The 22,701-nt window shown below is 35.9% G+C and overlaps 1 protein-coding gene across 1 annotated transcript in view; it reads left to right on the forward strand.

Moving 5' to 3' along the window:
- The window catches only part of LOC149775767 (DNA excision repair protein ERCC-6-like), a 175,223-nt gene that overhangs the window by 22,306 nt on the left and 130,216 nt on the right, over nt 1-22,701 (forward strand). Inside the window, exons 5-8 of the mRNA XM_089943693.1 lie at nt 2,926-3,051; nt 5,259-5,424; nt 14,506-14,631; nt 21,093-21,185. Of these exons, the coding sequence (XP_089799819.1) occupies nt 2,926-3,051; nt 5,259-5,424; nt 14,506-14,631; nt 21,093-21,185 (511 nt within the window). The remainder of the gene's footprint in view (nt 1-2,925; nt 3,052-5,258; nt 5,425-14,505; nt 14,632-21,092; nt 21,186-22,701) is intronic.

A 22,701-nucleotide genomic window follows, 5' to 3' on the forward strand; every position in this document is an offset into this window, starting at 1 on the left:
TGTACAAGTTTGCCATATCCCAGGATGCCTAGCTGAGTCTTTGTCTTGGAACAGTCAACTAATACAGAAGGAATGGTCTCTTCATCACTCAATTTTTACTCAGACTGGTACCGATGGATCTGTTTGCAACATGGTGGAATACCAAATTCCCATCCTTGGTGTCTCTGGGCCTGGACTCAAAAGCCTGGGAAGTCAATAATCTATTGATTGATTGGAATGACCTAGATGCATACGCCTACCCTCCAACACCTCTGATTTCAACAGTGATACAGAAAGCAAGAGAATAAGATTGTTGCCCTATCCTCATTGCACCACTCAGATGGGAGATGTCTTGGATCAACATCAATCTCACAACAGAAACCACTTGAAAAATTTGCATTGTCCCTCATCAACTCAAACAACTAGATGGCAGTTGTTTTATTCCTACCTAGAGCTATTGAACCTGCATGTTTGGATCATATGAAACAGGTCCTCAGAAATAAACGATATGTACAACATTGTCGTGGAGTGACTCGCTCTAGCAACAATGCCTTCGTTTTGAAAGCATATAAAGGCAATTAGCATGTTTTTACCCAGTGGTGCTCAAATGAACCATCCTACCATTACGGCATCTATACTGCAAATAGATAACTTCCTCTAGCTTTTAGAAGAGAACATTCATGCTAAGGTTATCATCATTGCAAAGGAAATTTTGGAGCTTCAGTCCAGGAGAGGATTGCAACAGCTGAAAGTCCTCTTGGCGGATATACAATGGGAAATCGTGTGTTAATGAGTGGTGCATACATGCCAACCATAATGCTTTTGGCATAATCATTATGCTTTTTTCCATCAAATTACATCTTACACTCACATATATATGGTTTATGTTTTTTTTATGTACATTACAAAATAAAATAAAGCATTAAAAGGTTATTCTTGTCTTTTATAATAAAAATAGCATAAGAGTACTTTCCTTATTTGTTATTTATAGTAACTGTATATGACCCATTTCCAAGAAAACAGGTTTTTTCAACTATGAACATTGACTCACATATTCACTAATACTGATAAGCTTTTATCTGGTGAACCAGTCTATACTTTTGAAGCAAATGGCATCAGATGTTTAACAAAATGCTTTACGATGTGAGTTGTGGATGTTATTTGATGGAAAATGTTGGAGCAGATAGTTCTTTTAAAACTTCAAAACATGTCAGATCAGAAAATAAAAACAAGACAACATTCAAAAGGAATATGATGGCATCAGATGTTTAACAAAATGCTTTACGATGTGAGTTGTGGATGTTATTTGATGGAAAATGTTGGAGCAGATAGTTCTTTTAAAACTTCAAAACGTGTCAGATCAGAAAATAAAAACAAGACAACATTCAAAAGGAATATGATGGTAATGTAATGCAGTGCTCCGAGTCAATCATCCTGCTCATTGCAGAATTCCAGTTCATTCAGTGAAATTACACATGTAGATTAGTTCAAGTGAGTGCTGAATATAATATTTCAGCATATTTTGTGTTTGTATTCTGGTTCTAATCCATATGGATTTTGCCAATTGTGACAAGAATTTTGACCAGCTGCAGAACCAGGTTAGTAGACGAAATAAATGCATCTTTTTCATGTGTTCTGTGATTCTGGCATGTAATATATAGATTACACTTTTTACACCCAAATTATGCTTTTTTGACACTTATGATAGCCATAATTATGGTTATACCTCTCTGTGGAGGGGTTTATGTATGCTGGTGTCACATCACTGAAGTCAGGCCACTTTCAGTGCCCATTTCCCCAGTGGTGAACTTTTTTCTCTTTCTCTTTGAAGACCAAGAAGTTATCCCCTATTACAATCAAGGGATACTGTTTCATGAATTCAGACATCTTCAGTCTTCATGGAAGAGATGATTTTTTATGCAACAATATAATCTCCAACTTGTCCAGTTCTGACAAATCCGGACCATGTTCACTCAAATTATTTGAAATAGAATCTCAACGGGCTTGACCAGGCCAATTTCTTCCAGATTTCAGCCACTATCCCTCCCCCACCCCCACCGATGCATCTATCATACATGACTTACAGTTTATTATAACACTGACTTTAACATGATTGAGCTACATGCAGCATCCTTAGACCTGAACTGCATGCATTTGTTTTGATGGTTCAATCATTCTAATGACACAGTCTGATTCCTTGCTAAGAACAGCAATTTGTTCCCTCTCATTAATCGATCTCTCAGTCTCATTAGCTTAGTGGTAGCTGCACAGGCAGTGAGCATTCTCCATTCATGAAAGCACAACCGTTTACCCAGACATGAATATGCCACTTTCACTGACTTTGCCTTAGAATTTTTAATGGTAAGGCAATAATTATATGTGGGATCCCACAGGTCTCCTGCATAAATTTGTAAAAAAATATGTGTCTTTCTTGTGCTAAACTACCATTTGAAGTTGATCTTTTTCGAATGGCAATCATGCTCATACTGGGTGGCACAGGTAAAGGTAGGCTGCTTGGCATTTCTGCCTCCTTTTACCTATTCTCTCAATGTAATGTGATCAGGTAATGTATTTGATGGTAGCTGCTTAGTGGTTAAAAAGGGGAGTTAACCTGTAAGAGTTGCTTCTCTTTGTATGTCTCTCTCTCTCTCTCTCTCTCTCTCTCTCTCTCTCTCTCTCTATATATATATATATATATATATATATATATATATATAGACAGACAATTTTTCCATCTTTCCTGGAATGCTGGATTCAGATCACAAAGAAAGTTATCCTTATGTGATATGATCAGGTAAATATTATCAAAGAAATAACTAATTAAAAAAATTGTTTTTCAAAAATAAAAATGTATAATCTTTAAAAACTGCTATATTATATACATATATATTATTTTCATAATTTGCAAATGATAAGAGACCTGTATGTTTTTGTAAAATCTTTCAGGCTTGGTAAGACAATCCAGGTGATAGCATTTCTGTCGGGGATGTTTGATATGGACAAGATCAAGTCAGTCCTTATTGTTGTTCCTTTATCTTTGATGACAAACTGGGAGAAGGAGTTCACCAAGTGGTAAAAAAGTCAATAATATATATAATATATTTTCCATTGTATGTGGTTTCACCCAGCTGTTTACATCATACACCCAGGTCATCAGTTGTACCATGCACCAGCAGATCAAGTTTTGTTTTCTAACAAGTCTTAGTGGTGTGAAACATAAACATCACTTTTCACTTTTAGCAATTGCAGAGTAAGAATCTTGAAAGTTTTATGTGTTTGCATGTCAGATATTGTAGTGATTTGTCAGTCTACTGCTGCAACTGTGACACTTGGTTCCATGGAACACTAATATTTTTCCAGCAGTGTAAACCCTGATATATATGCACATAATATGGTTGTTTTTTGTCCTTTGAGTTTGAAGATGGCCATGACATCACTATGGTTTCTGTGAGCATGCAAGTGGCTGATCAGGTCAATTTGTGCTTTGAATTGTCGCAGTTTAATATATCACATTTTCAGTCAATTACTGGTATGAATCCCAAAATGCAATAGCCATGTTATTTCTAGGGCAAAGGTTTGCGGTAGTCCCAAAGTTCAAGATAAATTACTTATCCTAAATTGAATGAACTAATGCACCAAAAGTCCTGCTGATTGATTGATGCTGTATGAGTTTCAGTTTTGAATGTAGGATATGTTTTTTCCAAATTAAAAGAAAACAAGTTTGGATAAAATGGTGTACATAAGCAGATATATTACTGTTCTCATATCACACACTGAAATCTTTCAACAAGAACAACAGGGCCTGAGTGGTCTAAAGCGCTCACTGTTCCAGTTCACTGACAGTTCACTTTTGTGGGTTTGAGTCTAAAGCTCGGTTAATGTGGATACTTGAGAAAGCTTGCCATTAGCTTCTCATGTGCCTCTGGTTCTTCCAGGATTCTTCCTCCATCAGTTATCCTGGCTGCCATGTAAAGCCTATATCATGCTGAAAAATGGTATATCACCTGATAACAAGAACATCTGACCTGCCCGTTTCGGGTAATAATTATCTACCATTAGAACTGGCTTCTTGTTGCATTTCAGATATAAATTTTGTGATCGTTTCAAATTTGAAACTATTTAAACCGTTCCTCAAATGAACTTGTACCCTTAATACATTAACATTTTGGCTGAAATGTGTAAAGAAAGGTTTTCCATACAGTCACAATAATGGTATAATTGAAATGGTGTGAAAAAGATTTCATTCTGGTATATTTTTTGTCCAATGCAAGTTTGACCTTTAGGGACTATCATCTTGAATAGAATTATATTTGCACAATCTCCACTTTATTTTTAAGCGTGACATTAAAATCTATATATCATTCTTGTATGTATTTTGTACTTATTTAATGGCAAGGTTGAAAAAGGGAAAGATATTGATATGTAATCAGTAAGGAGGAATGTGCAGATTCACATGCAACTTTTAAAAGAAATTTTTATGGATTATTTTAAATGAAGAGAAAGCAAAAGAAATTCTCTTTTGAAATGGAATCAAATGATTTGAAACATATCAACCCCAGTGCAGCAATCATCATTTGAGCATAACTTCCAATTACACTTGCATGGGAAATGGTTGTGGTTTTTAAAAAAATCAGATGTGGTTGCTATGTGAACTGAAACACAGAAAAATGAGCACTTTTACTGCAGGATTCACAAACTATAGGACCAATATGAAGGTTTATAGATTCAGCTGATCATGTGATACCTGTATGGGCAGAAGTCAAACAGGTTATTACTGGCCTCACTAAATCTTGCTTTTTCACTTTTATTCTGCATTGCTTTTGCTGAGGTCAATTTATATACAGTGGTCCACTTAATTTACAGTCCCCTTTTCTGCGCCGGGAAAGTGGCCTTATAAGATGGACGGCCTTTCCTGAGGGGGACTATATTTATGAGATGTGTATGTATATGTGTATATAGCAGGAAAGATTTAGATTATTGAGAATTCATTCAAATACATTCTGGACTAAATCATTGTGCTATATCCAAACATTTTGGATTCATTCAAAACATACTGTAATTTTGGACTTAGGATAGGGTAATTATTTGGTTTTTGATTCACAATACTGTAAGTTTTTCTTAAATTATCACTTTGTATTGTAGAGAAAAAAATTGCTTGTTGATTTTACTTAAAATTGTTGGTTTCAGTTTCTGGTATATAATTTAAGACCTAAAGTCGTAACAATACATGTAATTAAGTATTCTTTCACTAAATACTATTAGATGATGAAATTTATCAGGGCACCAGGAATTTCCCTGACCTTCTATCATGGGAACAGTAAAAAAGAGAAGGAGAGGGCTCTGACGAAGGTACAAAGAAGGGGTGGAGTATGCCTCACAACTTATGGAACTGTCGTCACCAGCTGGGAGCAGCTCAGCCAACAGGATGAAAAGGAGTTTATATGGGTAAGATAACAGTTATACATAATCATGTTCCTGTATATATCATCTTAGTGTAATGATTTATTGGTGTTTACTGGCACAGCCTACATTTCACAAGTAATCATCATAAAGGATCCAGTTAACTTTGATCCATGTATGAAAGCAAACAGATCCCATTCCTTATTAGAGGTAGGTCCTTGAAGGTATTTTTACCTATTAAAATAAATGGACTGGTATTATTCAAGTAATCCCTGCCTAACATCGAGGATGCATACATCAGAAGTACAATGTATAGTGAAAATACATAGTGAAGCAATTATTCTTGTAGTAATTAATATGTTATTAGGGGGGTGCATGCACAAGTGTTTCAGCAAGATGCACTTTTTCAGGACTAATGCAAGATGGACACCACTTTCTGCAAAAAATGATATTCCTTTTCTTTTGCAAAAGTAGATCAAATAAAAGGGATTTTTGAAACTTTAATTTGATATAGTTGTGCTAATCAATAAAGAAATATAATTTCTCCATGATTCTTTAAAGAAAATAAGTAAATTCAATCTAGTGTTTTTTTGCAATTGCACCTGTGCTCAGCCTATTTTTTGCATTCACCTAAACATATAGACAAATGTCAGCATGCAAGATACTACAATAGCCTCTTCCATCAAAATCGATGGTGTCACCCTGGAAGCAGTCAACAACTTTACCTACCTGGCATCAACCATCAGCAACACTCTCTCGCTTGATATGGAGCTGGACAGAAGGCTTGGAAAGACAAAACACCATCATGGCATGACTAACAAAGAGGGTGTGGGAAAACAATGCGCTGACAGAGCACACCAAGGTCCGAGTCTACCAGGCCTGCGTTCTCAGCACCCTTCTATATGGAAGCGAGACCTGGAGTACCTACATGAGGCAAAAGCACAGGCTCAACTCCTTCCATATACGGTGCCTAAAACACATCCTGAAAATCAGTTGGCAAGACCATGTCCCACACAGCGAGATCCTGCAGCGTGCAAGTACTCGCAGCATGTACTCCCTGCTGAGCAAATGCCGCCTTCGATGGCTGGGACATGTCCCATGCATGGAGGATGGGAGGCTGCCAAAGGACATCCTATATGGACAGCTGGCCACTGGCACAAGAAGAGTCGGCCGCTCCTCACTCCGTTTCAGGGATGTGTGCAAGAGGGACATGAAGGCATGCCACATTTCACCCGATGGCTTGGAAGTGCTGGCCAAGGTACATGGAGACTGACGGTAAGCAAGGGCATATCAGTCGCTGATGCGAAGAGAGGCCAGTTGGCGGCAGAGAAACATGAGAGAAAGAAGAACACGGCAGCAAGCACAGTAACCAGTATGTCTGCACCAACTGCAATAGGGACTCTCACTCGCATATAGGCCTGAAGAGCCACAGCAGACAGTGCCAACACCCCAGAGACACAACACCCAAAGGTACTATTCGCATAGTCTCTCGAGACTGAGTTGCCAATGATGATGATGACGAGATATATATATATATATATATATATATATATATATATATATATATATATATATATATATATATATATATATATATATATATATGTGTGTGTGTGTGTGTGTGTGTGTGTGTGTGTGTGTGTGTGTGCAATAAACTGACAATGAACAGTGCAAAACTAGTATCTAACTAGCCTGCGCTTTTGACTCTTAATGAGTCTTTTTCAAAGGCAAATACAAAACATAGACAAGACAAACAAATGAAACAGAAAAACTGTCATGTTGGCAAAACTTTACATGGCTGTTTCTACAGGAATTAAACCTTTAAATTTATTATGTTTCAACTACTGTATATACTCGCATATAAGCAGAATAATTTAGGGGGAAAAGGCCTAGAAGAAGGAGGGGTGTTGGCTTAACCACGGGCCAATGTCTAAAATTGACTGTTTTTAGGTCTTTTTGTTGACTACTGTAAACTTTGGGGCATGAAACAATAATTTTTTCCATCTCCTAAGACATAGTTTCGGTGACCCGACAATTATTAAACTGTTAAAAAGTGCTATGATTGATTTTGTTATTGTTTTGCATATGCATATTTTCTTATTTCTCCAGCACCACATTAAATAAAGGTAAATACAGACTTCTTAATTCGCCGGTTGAGTTTACCTGGGAGACCAGTCTGAACTATAATGTACAGTACCTACACAGTGCAAAGCATGCATAGTGTCACTTAAATCCTTATTTATTCCCAAATATATTTTGTTTTATTCATTGTTTTGACCAAATTACATTCTTCCACATAACATTTCAGCTAGTCTTAGTAGCTGTTTCATTTACGTTGAATCACGTGCTCACGAGTTACTCATTTTCCATGATATAAGCAATCCTACAAATTGAGATAATATTTTTAAAAAGGCATGCACGTTCAATTGTACAAGGCACATAACCAGCATAATTTACATGTTCATGAAGAGTGGTAATAATAAAGGCTAAAATTCTCATGTAGATCAACTATGATCAACATCAGTCAATTTTAGTTTTGTGTTTTGGTTGAACAAACATAACTTCCCACACATTGGAAAGTTTGATGTTTCGGCATCTCCTATGTTGATGGTAGGTGAATTTGTCTTTCATTTTGTACCAGCCAGTTAATCATTAAAACCCGGAAACTGGCTTGTGTTAAGATTGAATTTTCAATGGCATGTATACCACCAGTACATTGATGTGTAATTGCCTTTTATTCCATAATACAGTGTGACCCTGCTATAACACAGTAGATGTGAGCCATAGAACCCGACCGCATTATAGACTGAACTGTATTGTAAGCAACCAGGTCAGTTAGCTGAAGAAAATATACCCTAAAATCATTGGGTGTATGTGGTAGGTAATAAATGCATGCTATAAAATATGTGCTTCATCGGCACAGTTACCATCTTAAATTGATGCATATTAAATGAGAAATACACCTGTAATGAAAACAGAGAAGACATATATAATAGTTTACTTTATTTAGAGAACCACGAATTGGTACATATACATGACTCATGTTTATATATAAATGTCTAATGTATAGCATGCATAGAGTATCAACGCCATGTACTCATCCGTGAACCTCATCACATACATTGAATCCACAATACAAGTAATTCCATCGAAAATATGCACACACACGGCTTTAAAATATTCAATAATTTTGTAACTGGTTATATTGGTCTGAATTCAGTTGAAAAACAGCACAATCACATAATGAATGACGAAGCACATGTACTTTTCAGTACGCATTCCAAGTCTGTAAAAGTTAGTTTTTGTTTTAAGCCGCCGTTGGTAGTGTTCATAAGCATACACTTTTTTCCTACAAAAAGGAAACTTTCACAGCACAGTTAATGTGATTCAGATTCCATCACTTCTATTTAAATTTGGTACTGACTTCCTTTGAAAAAAAGTTCTTTGTTGTTATTGAAAGATTGTATTCGGCCTTCTTTGATGAAGGGTGCATGCACTATTGAAGTCACTGCTAAAGGACAGCTTTGGAGAACCAAGCAAATGCCTAGTTCTTATTGTGGCGGCAACATCAAATAATTGTATTGCTTGATTGAGACTGGTATGATTTCCAGTTGCCGAGTACGTTTTCATAACAATTGGTGCTTCAGAGATAATCCGTTTCCTTTGAAATTTCAGCAAACTATTGTATCTGGGTACATTTTTAAAAAGGAATTGGCCATCGTTTGGACTATTCTAGTTACTGCAACAAGTTGAAATAAACTAATTGAAACATAACAAATTTAAAGGTTTAATTCCTGTAGAAACAGCCACGTACAGTTTTGTAAACATGAAGGTTTTTCTGTTTTATTTGTTTGTCTTGTCTCTGATTTGTATTTGCAGTTGTAAAAGACTCATTAAGAGTCGAAAGCACTCAGGCTAGTTAGATACTAGTTTTACAGTGTTCGTTGTCAGTTTATTACATTTATCTTTATCAATCCCTGACACACATGATCCCTTGCCGGATCCAGTGCACTTGAAAGGACTGTTATTTGTATTCTCTATCTATCTATCTATCTATATATATATATATAAAATATAATTTAATTGGTTAAAGATAGTTTAAGTAATACACAGTGCATCCTTCTCTGGCTCCTTGCTGGACCCCTCTTTGTCTACTATAGTTCTCTACACAGACATGTCATTGCAGCCAATATATGTTAATAAGCTAGTAACTAAATTTGGCTATATTATCATGTTGAACCAATAAGATGACTGAGTTGAAGCATGTGATCAAAGATTGTCAATTAGACGTCCTTCATATAACTGATACACATGTAGAGATACATTCCTTTCAGTGCAGATGCTGCATTTAATTTTTAACATTATTTGTGGGGAAAAACACTTGCCTCCCCTCCTTCCACCACGTTGTTCATTTGGGACATTTCTTGTATAGCGCACCGTTCCAGCTCTGTTCTAGGGGCTCTTTATCAAATCGGCTAATGTTATTGCCTTTGCCAAGTTTCGTGCATTTACAGCTTTGCGTTTGACCCCCAATTTGTGTCAGTACTTAAATGTACTCCGCTATTATGCCCATATACTTCATACCCACTTCCTACGGTGCATGTATGGAGTATCGGCTGATGTTTGTTATCATAGCAATCCACAGGGTCAGACTTATTGAGTTTCGGTTATCAGTGTCCCTATATACCTCGTATCAACCACTTGCAGCTCCACATACCGGTGTCGGACACTCTGCACAACCCTACAAACTCCACCAAGTCTCTCTTCCTGACGTATTCCTTTAGAAACAATGCAGGGGCCATTGCCAAGTTTCATGCATTCACAACTTTGCTTTTGACCCCAAATTTGTGTCAGTACTTAAATGTACTCCGCTATTATGCCCATATACTTCATACCCACTTCCTACAGTGCATGTATGGAGTATGGGCTGATGTTTGTTATTATAGCAATCCTCAGGATCGGACTTATCGAATTTCAGTTATCAGTGTCCCTATATACCTCGTATCAGCCCCCATGTGGCTCCACATACAGGTGTTGGATACTTCACAACCCAACAAACTCCCCCAAGTCTCTCTTCCTGAGGTATTCCTTCAGAAACAATTCAGAGCCCGGCTCATCTGTGACATGATTCTTCCCCATTATACCAAATATTATTTTTATTTACAATAAAGTTTATATTGAACCTACGTATTGTGATATATATATATATATATATATATATATATATATATATATATCAATCACAGGACACAAATTGTATCTGCAAATGGAATACACTGCAGCCCAGTTGATCTATGTTGTGGTGTTCCACAGGGGTCTATTCTTGGACCTGTTCTCTTCATTCTATACACTCAGTCGCTCTCAAGTGTCATAGATCATCATCCAGTGACTCACCAATTGTACGCTGATGACACCCAAATATACAAATCTAGCCACCCATCTGAAGTTGATGCTACCATCCAAGGTGAAGAGAGGTGCATTTCTGACGTGAAATCATGGATGACATGTAACAAGCTGCAGATGAATGATGATAAAACTGAGGCCATTCTGATCACAACACAAATACTTTCTCATTCACATCCTTTACTTCAACCAATAAATATCAGCAACACCAACATTAAATTCACACAATCAGTACGAAACTTAGGTGTTACTCTGGACAGTACTCTCAAATTGCACCAACATGTCATGAACATATGCAAGGCTGCATATCTTGAGCTGAGATGCATCAGCTCAATTTGCAAATATCTTTCAGTTGATGCCACTAAAACACTTTCATTAGTACTTTCAAGGCTGGACTATTGTAACTCAATTCTGTCTGGTTCATCTCAATATCTGCTCCACAAACTTCAAAAAGTTAAAAACACAGCTGCTCGGATCATACTTAGAGTACCACAATCAGAGCACACCTCCCCGCTGCTCTGTACCCTACACTGGCTATCCATTCGATCCAGAATCGAACACAAAATTTGTTCTCTGTGCTACGTTTCACTGTTGGACTCTAGTCCAACATACCTATCCGACCTCACCGATGTGTACACACCAGCAAGATACTTACGCTCCTCTTCTAATAATCATATACTCATTATTCTCACAATGAAAACAAAGTCATATGGACAGCGTTCTTTTGCATACCAGAGCCCAGCAACGTGGAATGAATTGCCCACTGAACTTAGACACAAAGACACAGTGATCACGTTCAAGAGGGCTCTCAAAACTCACTTATTTCGACTGCAAGAACAAACTTAAAGACCTAATAATGTTTCCTACCTTAAATATTCTCAACATATTTTCTTATGTTTTCTAATTTCATGGTGTTTTTGTTTTTGTAATCATATCATTATATGTTTTTATCTTATAGGTGTTGTCTAATGTTGTAAAGCGCTTAGAGCTTCTGAAGATTAGGCACTATACAAAGTCCTCATTAATATTATTATTATATGGAAATAATCATGTACTTGACATATCCCATAATATTTCTAGCTTAGAATTAGACTGGTACCAAGTCTCGATGTTGGATATGCCAATATATCTTTCTGTGAAGGGAACCAGTCTAGGAAAGAAATGTAATAGCCACAATGAAAATATTCAAATATTTTGTCAAATAACATTTTGAGGCAAGTTCCACCTCTGTTTATCAAAGAAAGTCTGTAGTCTCTGCCGGTTTTGTAAGGCACAAGCCACATAGTGTGACCTTGACATACTGCAGTTTGCATTTGTATGGGTGGCAAGGTTTTACTAAGAGGCGGAACTAAAATGGCAGATAATGGATATCTTTTACCCAGTATCATGCTTAGATCCTCAGCTTTAACACACCACATCAAGTGCAGTGATAATCAGCAAGCCTTTAGAGACAGTGCATTGCACAGTAATTTGCCATTGCAGCAAACAATACTGTCACTCTGAAGACTGAAGAAGTGATAGGTGCCATGCATTGTGTATACTGGTTAGCTAAGGAAGAAATAGCAACCATTAAATATAGAGCTTTGATTAATTTCTGTTTTTTACGGGGTTGTGAGGCTTTAATGAATTCGGAACAGTATAAAAATGCAACTTATGTGCTGAGGAAATTCTGCAGGCCAATTAAATATTAGATATCAATCAACAGCTGCAAATGGGATGACTGTTAACCATTTGATTGATGAAAGCACTGATATTAATGTTACAAAGATGCTAGTTGTGTGTGCACATGGCCTTCCATTAGATTTAAAGTTGAAGGGAGAGCTGCCAAAGTAGGCAGGGGTTTGGGGAACCTCCCCCAACAGGGTACATTTTTTTAAAAATAGTAACCAGGTGTAAAATGTAGGTAACCAGGCAAATCCCAGCTGATAAGGAAAGCCCTGATGCATGTATGATAGATGAAAAACTTATGATAAGAAATCATTTTTCTTGGTAAGTCTACCGGTTGTGAAGCCTCATGTAAGTAGATAAATTGAAAGTGTACAAGGAATCTAGGGGTCCAAATGTTGAAAATGTTAGTTCCTTTGGAAATGATGGAACTTCGGTTATTGTTATTAGGAACAATGGAGTCTGCTAAAATCAAAGAAGTAAACCCATTTGCAGTTAATGGTCCATATTTTGCCCATTGTTTGACCTTGTGTACACCTTGAACAGCTCATGATGTATCATTCATTGGAATGACTTTCCATGAGACATTAATGGTTCAAAAGATCCACGGATAGAACAGCACAGTTAAGGTCAGCTTAGGAACTTTTAGAACATGAAGAGGTTAAACTAAATAAAGTCCATGAGATTAATTTATCTGCTTTTTATAAGGCATTACATGCTGTTGAGTTGTCATAAATAACTTGTTGCACATTTCCAGCTTAAAAAGCCAAAGAAAAAAGAAAATTCTAAAATGCTAACTGATCTTAGATTTATTTCCTACATGCACATGCTAATGGATGTTGTACCAGCATTTACTCAGTTGAACTTTGTGTTTTCAAAACAGAACTTGCAAATAGCTGTTGTACCCACTGCCTTGGAAAGTGTTGAGGCTACAGATAGCTCTTGCACTGACTGCTGTTGTATCCATCACACAATCTCCAATACATTTTGGAGGAGTTACAGTATATATTAATGTATCAGTTGATTTGCAAACAATACTGACCCTGATCTGTTGTCACATAATGCTGTGGCAGAACAGGGTCTATTTTGTTTGTTCTACTGATTTCTCCTAACAAACGGCTTAGACCCAGATATGCTGGCAACAGTAGATCTTGATCTGTACAATTTGCAGTTGAACTCAGTAATGAGTATACACAGCAATGTAAAAAATATGTTTCCGGTTGGCCAACTGTCCTGTTTTTTGTTTCCATCCCCAGCATGTTTTCCTCCAGGGTGAAAAAAGAAGGCAGAAAAAAATTCCCCAAATTGATTTGTGCATCTAACTGAGCTGGCTTAGCCCAGCGCTTGAAGCACTTAGCACATTATATATATTAATCATTATAATATATATAATGTATAAGTATATAAAAAATTGAAGAAACAATAAAAAATTGAGCAAGTTTAGGCCAGTACTTGAAGCGCTCAATACATTATATATGCTAGGCATATATTTATATATATAGTGGTTTATTTTTGGAAAAATACCTACCTACCTACCTACTTAACCTAATTTTAAAACCAGTACAGTAGCTGCCTAAGTTGCATAGCAACTGAAGCTATTGGGTAAGTATATGATTGAAAAGAGATCAATACTTTATTATTTGCATTGGTGTCAAGAATGCATGATTTTATGTTGTATGCACAAGGGAATGATTTTAGTGGATAAACAGTTGTACTTGCCAGGTTCGAGATAAACTGCAGTGCTTTTATGAGTACCAAAATTTTCATGGTGAGTGATTTTTGTGACAAATGTTCCATTCGTGGTCCACTGTACAGCTTCATTAAATTAATATTCCTGGATCCAGTCCTTGCTGCCTTGTATGTAAAATATATCCAGTTTTGTTCAGTGCAGTGCAGTTGTGTTGCAGGGGCGGGTCTCGGAGTGGGGTAATCAGAGGAGGATCATTTTTACTGTATTCTGTATAAAAAGCTAGGACTAGATTGTACTTTAAACATTGGCAGAATTTTATGATCAGTATTTTATAGCACATGCAAACCCATTCTCTTTCTTTCTTTCAGGATTATGTGATTCTAGATGAGGGACACAAAATAAAGAACCCTACCAAAACAACAAAAGGGGTTCATGCTATAGGGGCCAAGAATAGAATTATCCTTACAGGGACCCCCATTCAAAACAATCTGAGGGTAAGAAAGGATATTTATGAATGAAGTTTACTATGTAACAGTTCTTAATTATCCCCACATTTATTAAAAAAAGTGTGGGGAGGTATTGTGATTGCCTGTGTACACCACACTGCTTCCTCATACAGTTTTTAATAAACTTTCACAAAACCTGATGTGGTAGTGCCCATGTGATGTAAATTGTTACAACATGTATTTAATGAAACTTTACATATGGAATTAATAACCAGGGACATGATTTTTTTTGGACACGAAGATAGGGGCAGCGTTTAAAGTGGGTAAGGATGGGGATATGTGCTTTACAAAACAGTCTTCTGGTTCATGTCTTTGGCTATATATGCAAGGGTAATTTAAAAAAAATAATGAGTTGAAATTTTGTTGCCAATTGTGTGTGCTGTACAACATGTATTTAATGAAACTTTACATATGGAATTAATAACCAGGGACATGATTTTTTTTGGACACGAAGATAGGGGCAGCGTTTAAAGTGGGTAAGGATGGGGATATGTGCTTTACAAAACAGTCTTCTGGTTCTTGTCTTTGGCTCTATATGCAAGGGTAATTTAAAAAAAATAATGAGTTGAAATTTTGTTGCCAATTGTGTGTGCTGTACATTTCCACCACAAGGTTGTATGCTTGTCACAAATGGTTAGTTTAGGTTTCCAATGCATGGTTATATGTTTGTCCATAGTGATGAGTGTAGGTTTTTCTTCATCTGGTTTTATGCTTGTTTGTAAAGATGAGTGTAGGTTTTCCACCACATAGCATACATTCCATCCATTATGCTTTTGGTGTAATCATTACGCTTTTTTTCACTAAATTATGCCTTACGTGTATATGTTTTCGGTTTACGCATTTTCGAGATGTCCTCCTCCAAAAAAGAATTGTTTTCTCATTTTTATTAACATCTCATTAATCCCACGGACAGAAAAGATGGTTTCTATCTAACTACGAGATAAGAGTATGCTTGTCCGTAGACTTGCATGCACTTTCCTAACAGTATTATGTTCTATTTATAGCAGCTGCCCTTTTTCCAAGAAACAGACTGGTTCTGCTTTCGAACTCTTGACCTCGGTTTCTATTTATAACAGGTGTTTGGCTTAGTTAGGAGAGAACAGACTGGTTTTCTAACTTGTAATCTTTGCTTGCAGATTCGTTGTTCTAATTCATATCTGGAACAGAACCAGCCTGTAGGTATTTGGCGCTAAAAGTCAAGTCTGATTTATTTTATTCAATGCATGTGTTAGAGCAAAAATGTTTTTCAAATAATTTCACAGATGGATTAAAAAAGATGAAAAATTCATTCAGAGGATGAATAAATAAATTACATATTACAGTTTTCCATTATAGGGCAGCTTCAGCACCCCTTGCAGGCTGTGTGGAAAGGACTTTAATATTGGTCATGGTGGTAAAACAAAGAAACATTGAATTAGCTCATTTACTAACTCCAGTACTAAGGTAACTTCTTTTTTTTTCAGCAGAACTAAATTGTGGACACAAATTTTATAAATGTAGAGGCATTATCTACTGAGTTCTTAATAGAACACGGACTACATCTAGCGGTAGAAGACTACATTGGTCCTTTGTTCAAATGGATGTTTCCTGAAAATATGCATGTGCAAGAACAAAATCATCTAATATTGTTAGGTGTTTAGCAGAAGATACTTCACTTAAAATTGCAGAAGCCATGAAAATTGGGCCATTTAGTATTGCAATGGACAGGAGTAGTGATTATGACAAAAGTTATACCCAGTCTGTGTGAGAGACTTTGGCAACAAAAAGGCTCTTCCTTCATTACCAAAATTAACAGTAGATTCCTCTGGAGAAAATGATTTTTTTTTGGTTGATAATGCTTTGAATAAATATAAGTTGGCAGAACTGTATGGGGTTTTCAGCTAATGCTGCATCAGTGATGACTGGAATTCATAAAGGAGTTGCATTCTGTAGTTTGAAAAATGTCTCCATCATTGTTCATATAAGGTTGTCTCTGTCATATGATGCACCATGCTGCAGGAAAATCTGCTGATAAATGAGAAGTCCTGAAGTGTCAAGTTGGCACTCCACTCTACCTGACAATGTACTTCATATAGATAGAGTTGATTTTTTCATCTTATTTCCCAGCTAAAAGACCCAATAACTGTAAGATATAAATTTCCTCTTGTTTGTCAGGTTATGAAAGGAATAGTGGTTCTTTAAAATTCCAGAGGGATAAATAAATCATTTTGTACATATATGCTCATTGAATTTTTATCATGTTATACATGGTTCTTTACCATTCTAATGCTGATTGTGAGAGATTGTTCAGCATTGTTAACAAAAGTAAAACTGAATTCAGATCCAGGTTCTGTAACCCAGCACTTAATGCGTTAGTGGTGTGCAAAACATATATAGTCTCAGCTGGTACAAAGTGTTTTGAAATGTAATATGAGAGTCTGTTGCTTTTTAAAGCTCAAAGTGTTGTATATGAAACTTGAAGCAGTAATTGATGTTAAAAGTCCAGTGGGATAAATAAATCATTTTGTACAGATGCTCATTAAATTTTTATCATGTTATATATGGATTACTATTTTTCTGCTCGGATTACTCTTTTTGTCCACTTGGATTACACTTTTTCCTTGCCAGGGGTTGGCATGTATGACATAGTTGTATGCTTGTTCATAAAAAAGAGTGTAGGTTTCCAGTGCATGGTTGTATACTTATCCATAAGGTTGAGTGCAGGTTTCCATTGCATGGTTGTATACTTATCCATAAGGTTGAGTGTAGGTTTCCATTGCATGGTTGTATACTTATTCGTAAGGTTGAGTGTAGGTTTCCATTGCATGGTTGTATACTTATTCATAAGGTTGAGTGTAGGTTTCCAGTGCATGGTTGTATACTTATCCATAAGGTTGATTGTAGGTTTCCAGTGCATGGCTGTATACTTATCCATAAGGTTGAGTGTAGGTTTCCATTGCATGGTTGTATACTTATCCATAAGGTTGAGTGTAGGTTTCCAGTGCATGGTTGTATACTTATCCATAAGGTTGAGTGTAGGTTTCCAGTGCATGGCTGTATGCTTGTCCATAATAAAGAGTGTAGGTTTCCATTGCATGGTTGTATGCTTGTCTGTAATGATGAGTGTAGGTTTCCAGTACATGGTTGTATGTTTCTTCATAATGAAGAGTGTAGGTTTCCACCTCATTGTTTTCTGCTTGTCTGTAATGACAAGTGTAGATTTCCACTGCATGGTTGTTTGCTTGTCCCTAATGATGAATGCAGTTTAAGTAACAAAAGTACCACTTACAAAGTGCACCATTTCAATTACACATAAATTTGCAGATTTTCCATATTGGATGCTTTGACAAACTTTTGACAGTGTATGTTGAAATCAGAAGAGTTGAGTGTTGAATGACTTCTAAAATTAATTGTCTGAAGTGGGAAAGTACAGAAGGATTTGGACTGATTCTATCCTCAGTTTCCCTAGCAGCACATAAGTACATAAATGGTTTAAAACCAGCATTTAATAATTAATTTTGATGGTCAATGCAATTTATTTAGGAAATGAATACATTTTCCTTGCCATGCAATATACTTGCTAAAAATGTTTGTATGGCTCTGTGTTATTTGATGAATATAATGCCAGGCAGCTTTGTTCACATCATAATCTATGCTTATTTCATGTTATTGAAAATGCATGACACAAAGACATGGTCACCAGAACTAACAAACTTCCTAACCACTGTGCAGAAAGACAGCAGGTTTTGGTCAAATCTGAGATACAGTAAGTCTTCCTATTTCATATTCATATATGTATGTTTTTTGGATGTTTGCTCATCTGTTTGTATTCAAATCATAATCCTCCAATATTGCACAGCTGTACATTGATTTGTCTGTATGTACTTCTGTGCACTAGATCAACTGCTATGTTCAAAATGTTGTATTGCCTGTGAGGCATTCTTGAAGTACAGTGATCACTCCTCTGATGGTGTCTGTGTTAGCAAAAGGTTTCACGTTTTGTTAAATTTGTCTGACACTTGTATGTGCAGTGATGAAACTTGATAGCTGTATTTATTGTGGAGGTTTCTACTTACTGCTGACAAAGTAGGGCACATTGACCTACATTTAATTTTTGTTATCTGCATTTTTTATGGCACTTATAGCATGTTATTAGCTATATCATGTTGAGGAAATGGGAACAAAGTGCCTTCCCCAAGGACAGATTTTATTTGGGAGGGTACTATGTACTATGTGAAAAAGTTGGTCACATTGACCTACATTTTATGCAACACACTGAGCTTCATTTCACTAACACTGTTGTCATTACAGTCATGGAACTTGATGGATCATGGGCAGGGTACTAATCACAATGGGTCAAAGTATAGTGACCACAATTCACACATTAGTGATAATGTTCAATTTTTGCATGTAGCTCAGGTTCTTGGATACATGTATGTACAGTCATGAAATTTTATGGATCTATTCATCTTGGGGTGTACTACTCATCTTGGGCAAAAGTAGGTCACAATGACCAACAGTTCACAGTCAAGTGGTTACATTAGGTTTTTTGTATTTAGCTTGATTTGGCTACCACAGTTGCATGTGTAGTCATGAAACTTGGTGGGATTATTCACTTTTGAGGATGCTTCTCATCAATGGCAAATGTAGGTCACATTGACCTATTTTTCATGCTTTTAAAGGCTTGGATTATGCCACAGTATAGCAGGCAAGACATTGTACAGACCTGCCAACTTTTACGATTTTGTCATAAATCTTATGAAAATTACCCTTAAAATACAGACTTAAAGCTTACTGGCGAAAGCTTTGGAAAAATGATCATTGCCAAAAACTCCACAAAATTGGTTCATCCATGTTTTATTTGGATCCGGGTTTCATCTTAGAATCAGTGAAATTAGTAAGTGAACCTGACTAACTTTATAGCGGCACCCCAGGCTCTTTAAACTGCACCTATTTGTTCATATGAGGCATCTGCATGATTAAACTGTTGATTATTGAAATTTTAAAGGTGGCGCTATACAGTTTCGCATTTTGCATAGGGTTAGGAATTTAAAGAAAAAGAATGTCCCCGGCTTTCTTCACTGGTTATACTGGCTATTTAAAAAAGACCTTGTATATCTTAGGTATAGTGCAAAGAACCTTTAATTCCCTTTATTTTGGTGTATGATTGATGGGTGTACTATGGGTTATAGAGTATACAGCTTGGCCTTACTTCAAATGTGCACCTTTCAAAAAAGTGCTAGCTCTACTTGGTCATTTTCACTTCCTGAACTTCAGAGGTCAATTGTATAAAAAAGAGCTGATAACTTTTTTTACATTTTATATATTTGGTAATTCATTCATTGCACTTTCAGAAGCTGGTATTGTCTAGTCTGGCAAAATTCATTTTCCCTATTTTAATAGCTGCTATGTATAGTGTACTTTAGACTAATTCAGACTGATATTTTAACACAAGGGAGCAGTCATTTTAGTTAGCAGTGTGCTTAAATCATGTAAAATTTCCAAAAGTACAATATCCAAAAGAAATATCATCCACATTACATTAATGTAGCATAGAGGTATGCAAACGTTCTCTCCACTGTGCATGTTTTAAATGCGAATTACTTCACCTTACATACGTCACTCTCTCAAAAGTACATATTATCTGGTGAGCGCCACCAAAAATGGCATCCAGAAAGTGGTACATGTCTAAGACAAAAGGGAAAATGAGCTTTTGAAAAGTGGTAATAATCAACACAGAATAATAAAAAGAAGTATTCAGATTCTTGTGAATAAAAGCTGGAAAGGACACAGTTATGTTTATTGGACATCACTTGCCAAGTTGAGTATATCTCGTGGCGGGAGATATGATTGCTGTCATGTGAAATGGAAAAGAATTTCCAAAGAATTATGTCAGGTTGAGAGATAGCAACTAGCCATTGAGTTGCATAGGGTTTGAAACTAAAGTTTGTGCAACTGTACTATTGGTAAATAAAGTACGTGTACTTTACAAACTTTTCAGTTGAACATAATGTTTATCGTTGCTGCATCAAACTTTTAATTATGGTTTCCAGCTTTACAGTAGCAGTTATTGATATTTTGTTAGACCTTACTGAAAACTGGTCAATCTTATAGAAAAAAAATAAACTGCCTTACTGAGATGGACTCCTCAGGGTCGGCAGGTCTGCATAGTATGCTGTTGAGTTCCTGTATTTAAAAGAGGGAAATTTGGACCAGAAACTGTTTTAGTTTCAAGGGATTTGGGTTTTCTGAGATTTTGGTCTTAAGAAGTTATACTGTATATGCTAGGGTATTTGGTAACCCCGTCTGAAAAGAAATCATGTGAAGTTCTAAATTGAATCAAGGATGGGAACTAAAATTTGAAAATGGCTTCCCAGGGTACCTTGTCTCCTATAATGGAACATGTCTTAGTAGATTGTGTCTATTATAATTAAAATGCAGTTACAGTAATAATATTTTATGTTTTGCAGGAGTTATGGGCCTTGTTTGACTTTCTTCATCAGGGGTCATTGCTTGGAACAGCACGTACCTTCAAAATGGAGTATGAGAACCCCATAACAAGGGTATGCAATAATATTTTATTTAAGTAGACATGTGCAACCTATGGCCTTAAGCAGACCTGGCTTAATCCGGTTACATTTACATCATATGGGTACATTTTAATCTGGTTACATTTACATCATATGGGCACATTTTAATCCGGTTACATTTACATCATATGAGTACATTTTAATCCGGTTACATTTACATCATATGGGTACATTTTAATCTGGTTACATTTACATCATATGGGTACATTTTAATCCGGTTACATTTACATCATATGGTTACATTTTAATCCGGTTACATTTACATCATATGGGTACATTTTAATCCGGTTACATTTACATCATATGAGTACATTTTAATCTGGTTACATTTACATCATATGAGTACATTTTAATCCGGTTACATTTACATCATATGAGTACATTTTAATCCGGTTACATTTACATCATATGAGTATTAGTCCGGTTACATTTACATCATATGAGTACATTTTAATCCGGTTACATTTACATCATATGGGTACATTTTAATCTGGTTACATTAACATCATATGAGTACATTTTAATCCGGTTACATTTACATCATATGGGTACATTTTAATCTGGTTACATTTACATCATATGGGTACATTTTAATCCGGTTACATTTACATCATATGAGTACATTTTAATCCGGTTACATTTACATCATATGGGTACATTTTAATCTGGTTACATTTACATCATATGGGTACATTTTAATCCGGTTACATTTACATCATATGAGTACATTTTAATCCGGTTACATTTACATCATATGAGTACATTTTAATCCGGTTACATTTACATCATATGAGTACATTTTAATCCGGTTACATTTACATCATATGAGTACATTTTAATCCGGTTACATTTACATCATATGAGTACATTTTAATCCGGTTACATTTACATCATATGAGTACATTTTAATCCGGTTACATTTACATCATATGGGTACATTTTAATCTGGTTACATTTACATCATATGGGTACATTTTAATCCGGTTACATTTACATCATATGAGTACATTTTAATCCGGTTACATTTACATCATATGAGTACATTTTAATCCGGTTACATTTACATCATATGAGTACATTTTAATCTGGTTACATTTACATCATATGGGTACATTTTAAAACCTCTATCTGGCCTGTGCCCTGGAGGAAGTTGCACATTCCTGATTTTAAGAAGAAAAAAAAATTGTGAAAATTAGATCACTGTAAAAATATACATTTTACATTGTAACAATGAAATAGGTATTATTTCAAATATTTAGAACATGCGTTTTGTGAATAATTTTGTTTTTAAATTTGTTTAATTTACCAGAAATGACTGGAACAAGATTGCTCTAATGCTTGAAAATCCATGCAGAGGAAATAAAGGAAGTGCTTTTTTTTAGCTCTCATAAATATTAAATGAATACATAATTGCTCCAAATAGCACAAATAATGACATGACCCGAGCTAAAATTTAATTATTTTTTTAAATGTTTTTCACTTGTTTGGA

The sequence above is a fragment of the Sinohyriopsis cumingii genome, chromosome 19 (genome assembly GCF_028554795.1).
Source record: "Sinohyriopsis cumingii isolate HCF-2022 chromosome 19, ASM2855479v2, whole genome shotgun sequence".
Taxonomy (NCBI): domain Eukaryota; kingdom Metazoa; phylum Mollusca; class Bivalvia; order Unionida; family Unionidae; genus Sinohyriopsis; species Sinohyriopsis cumingii.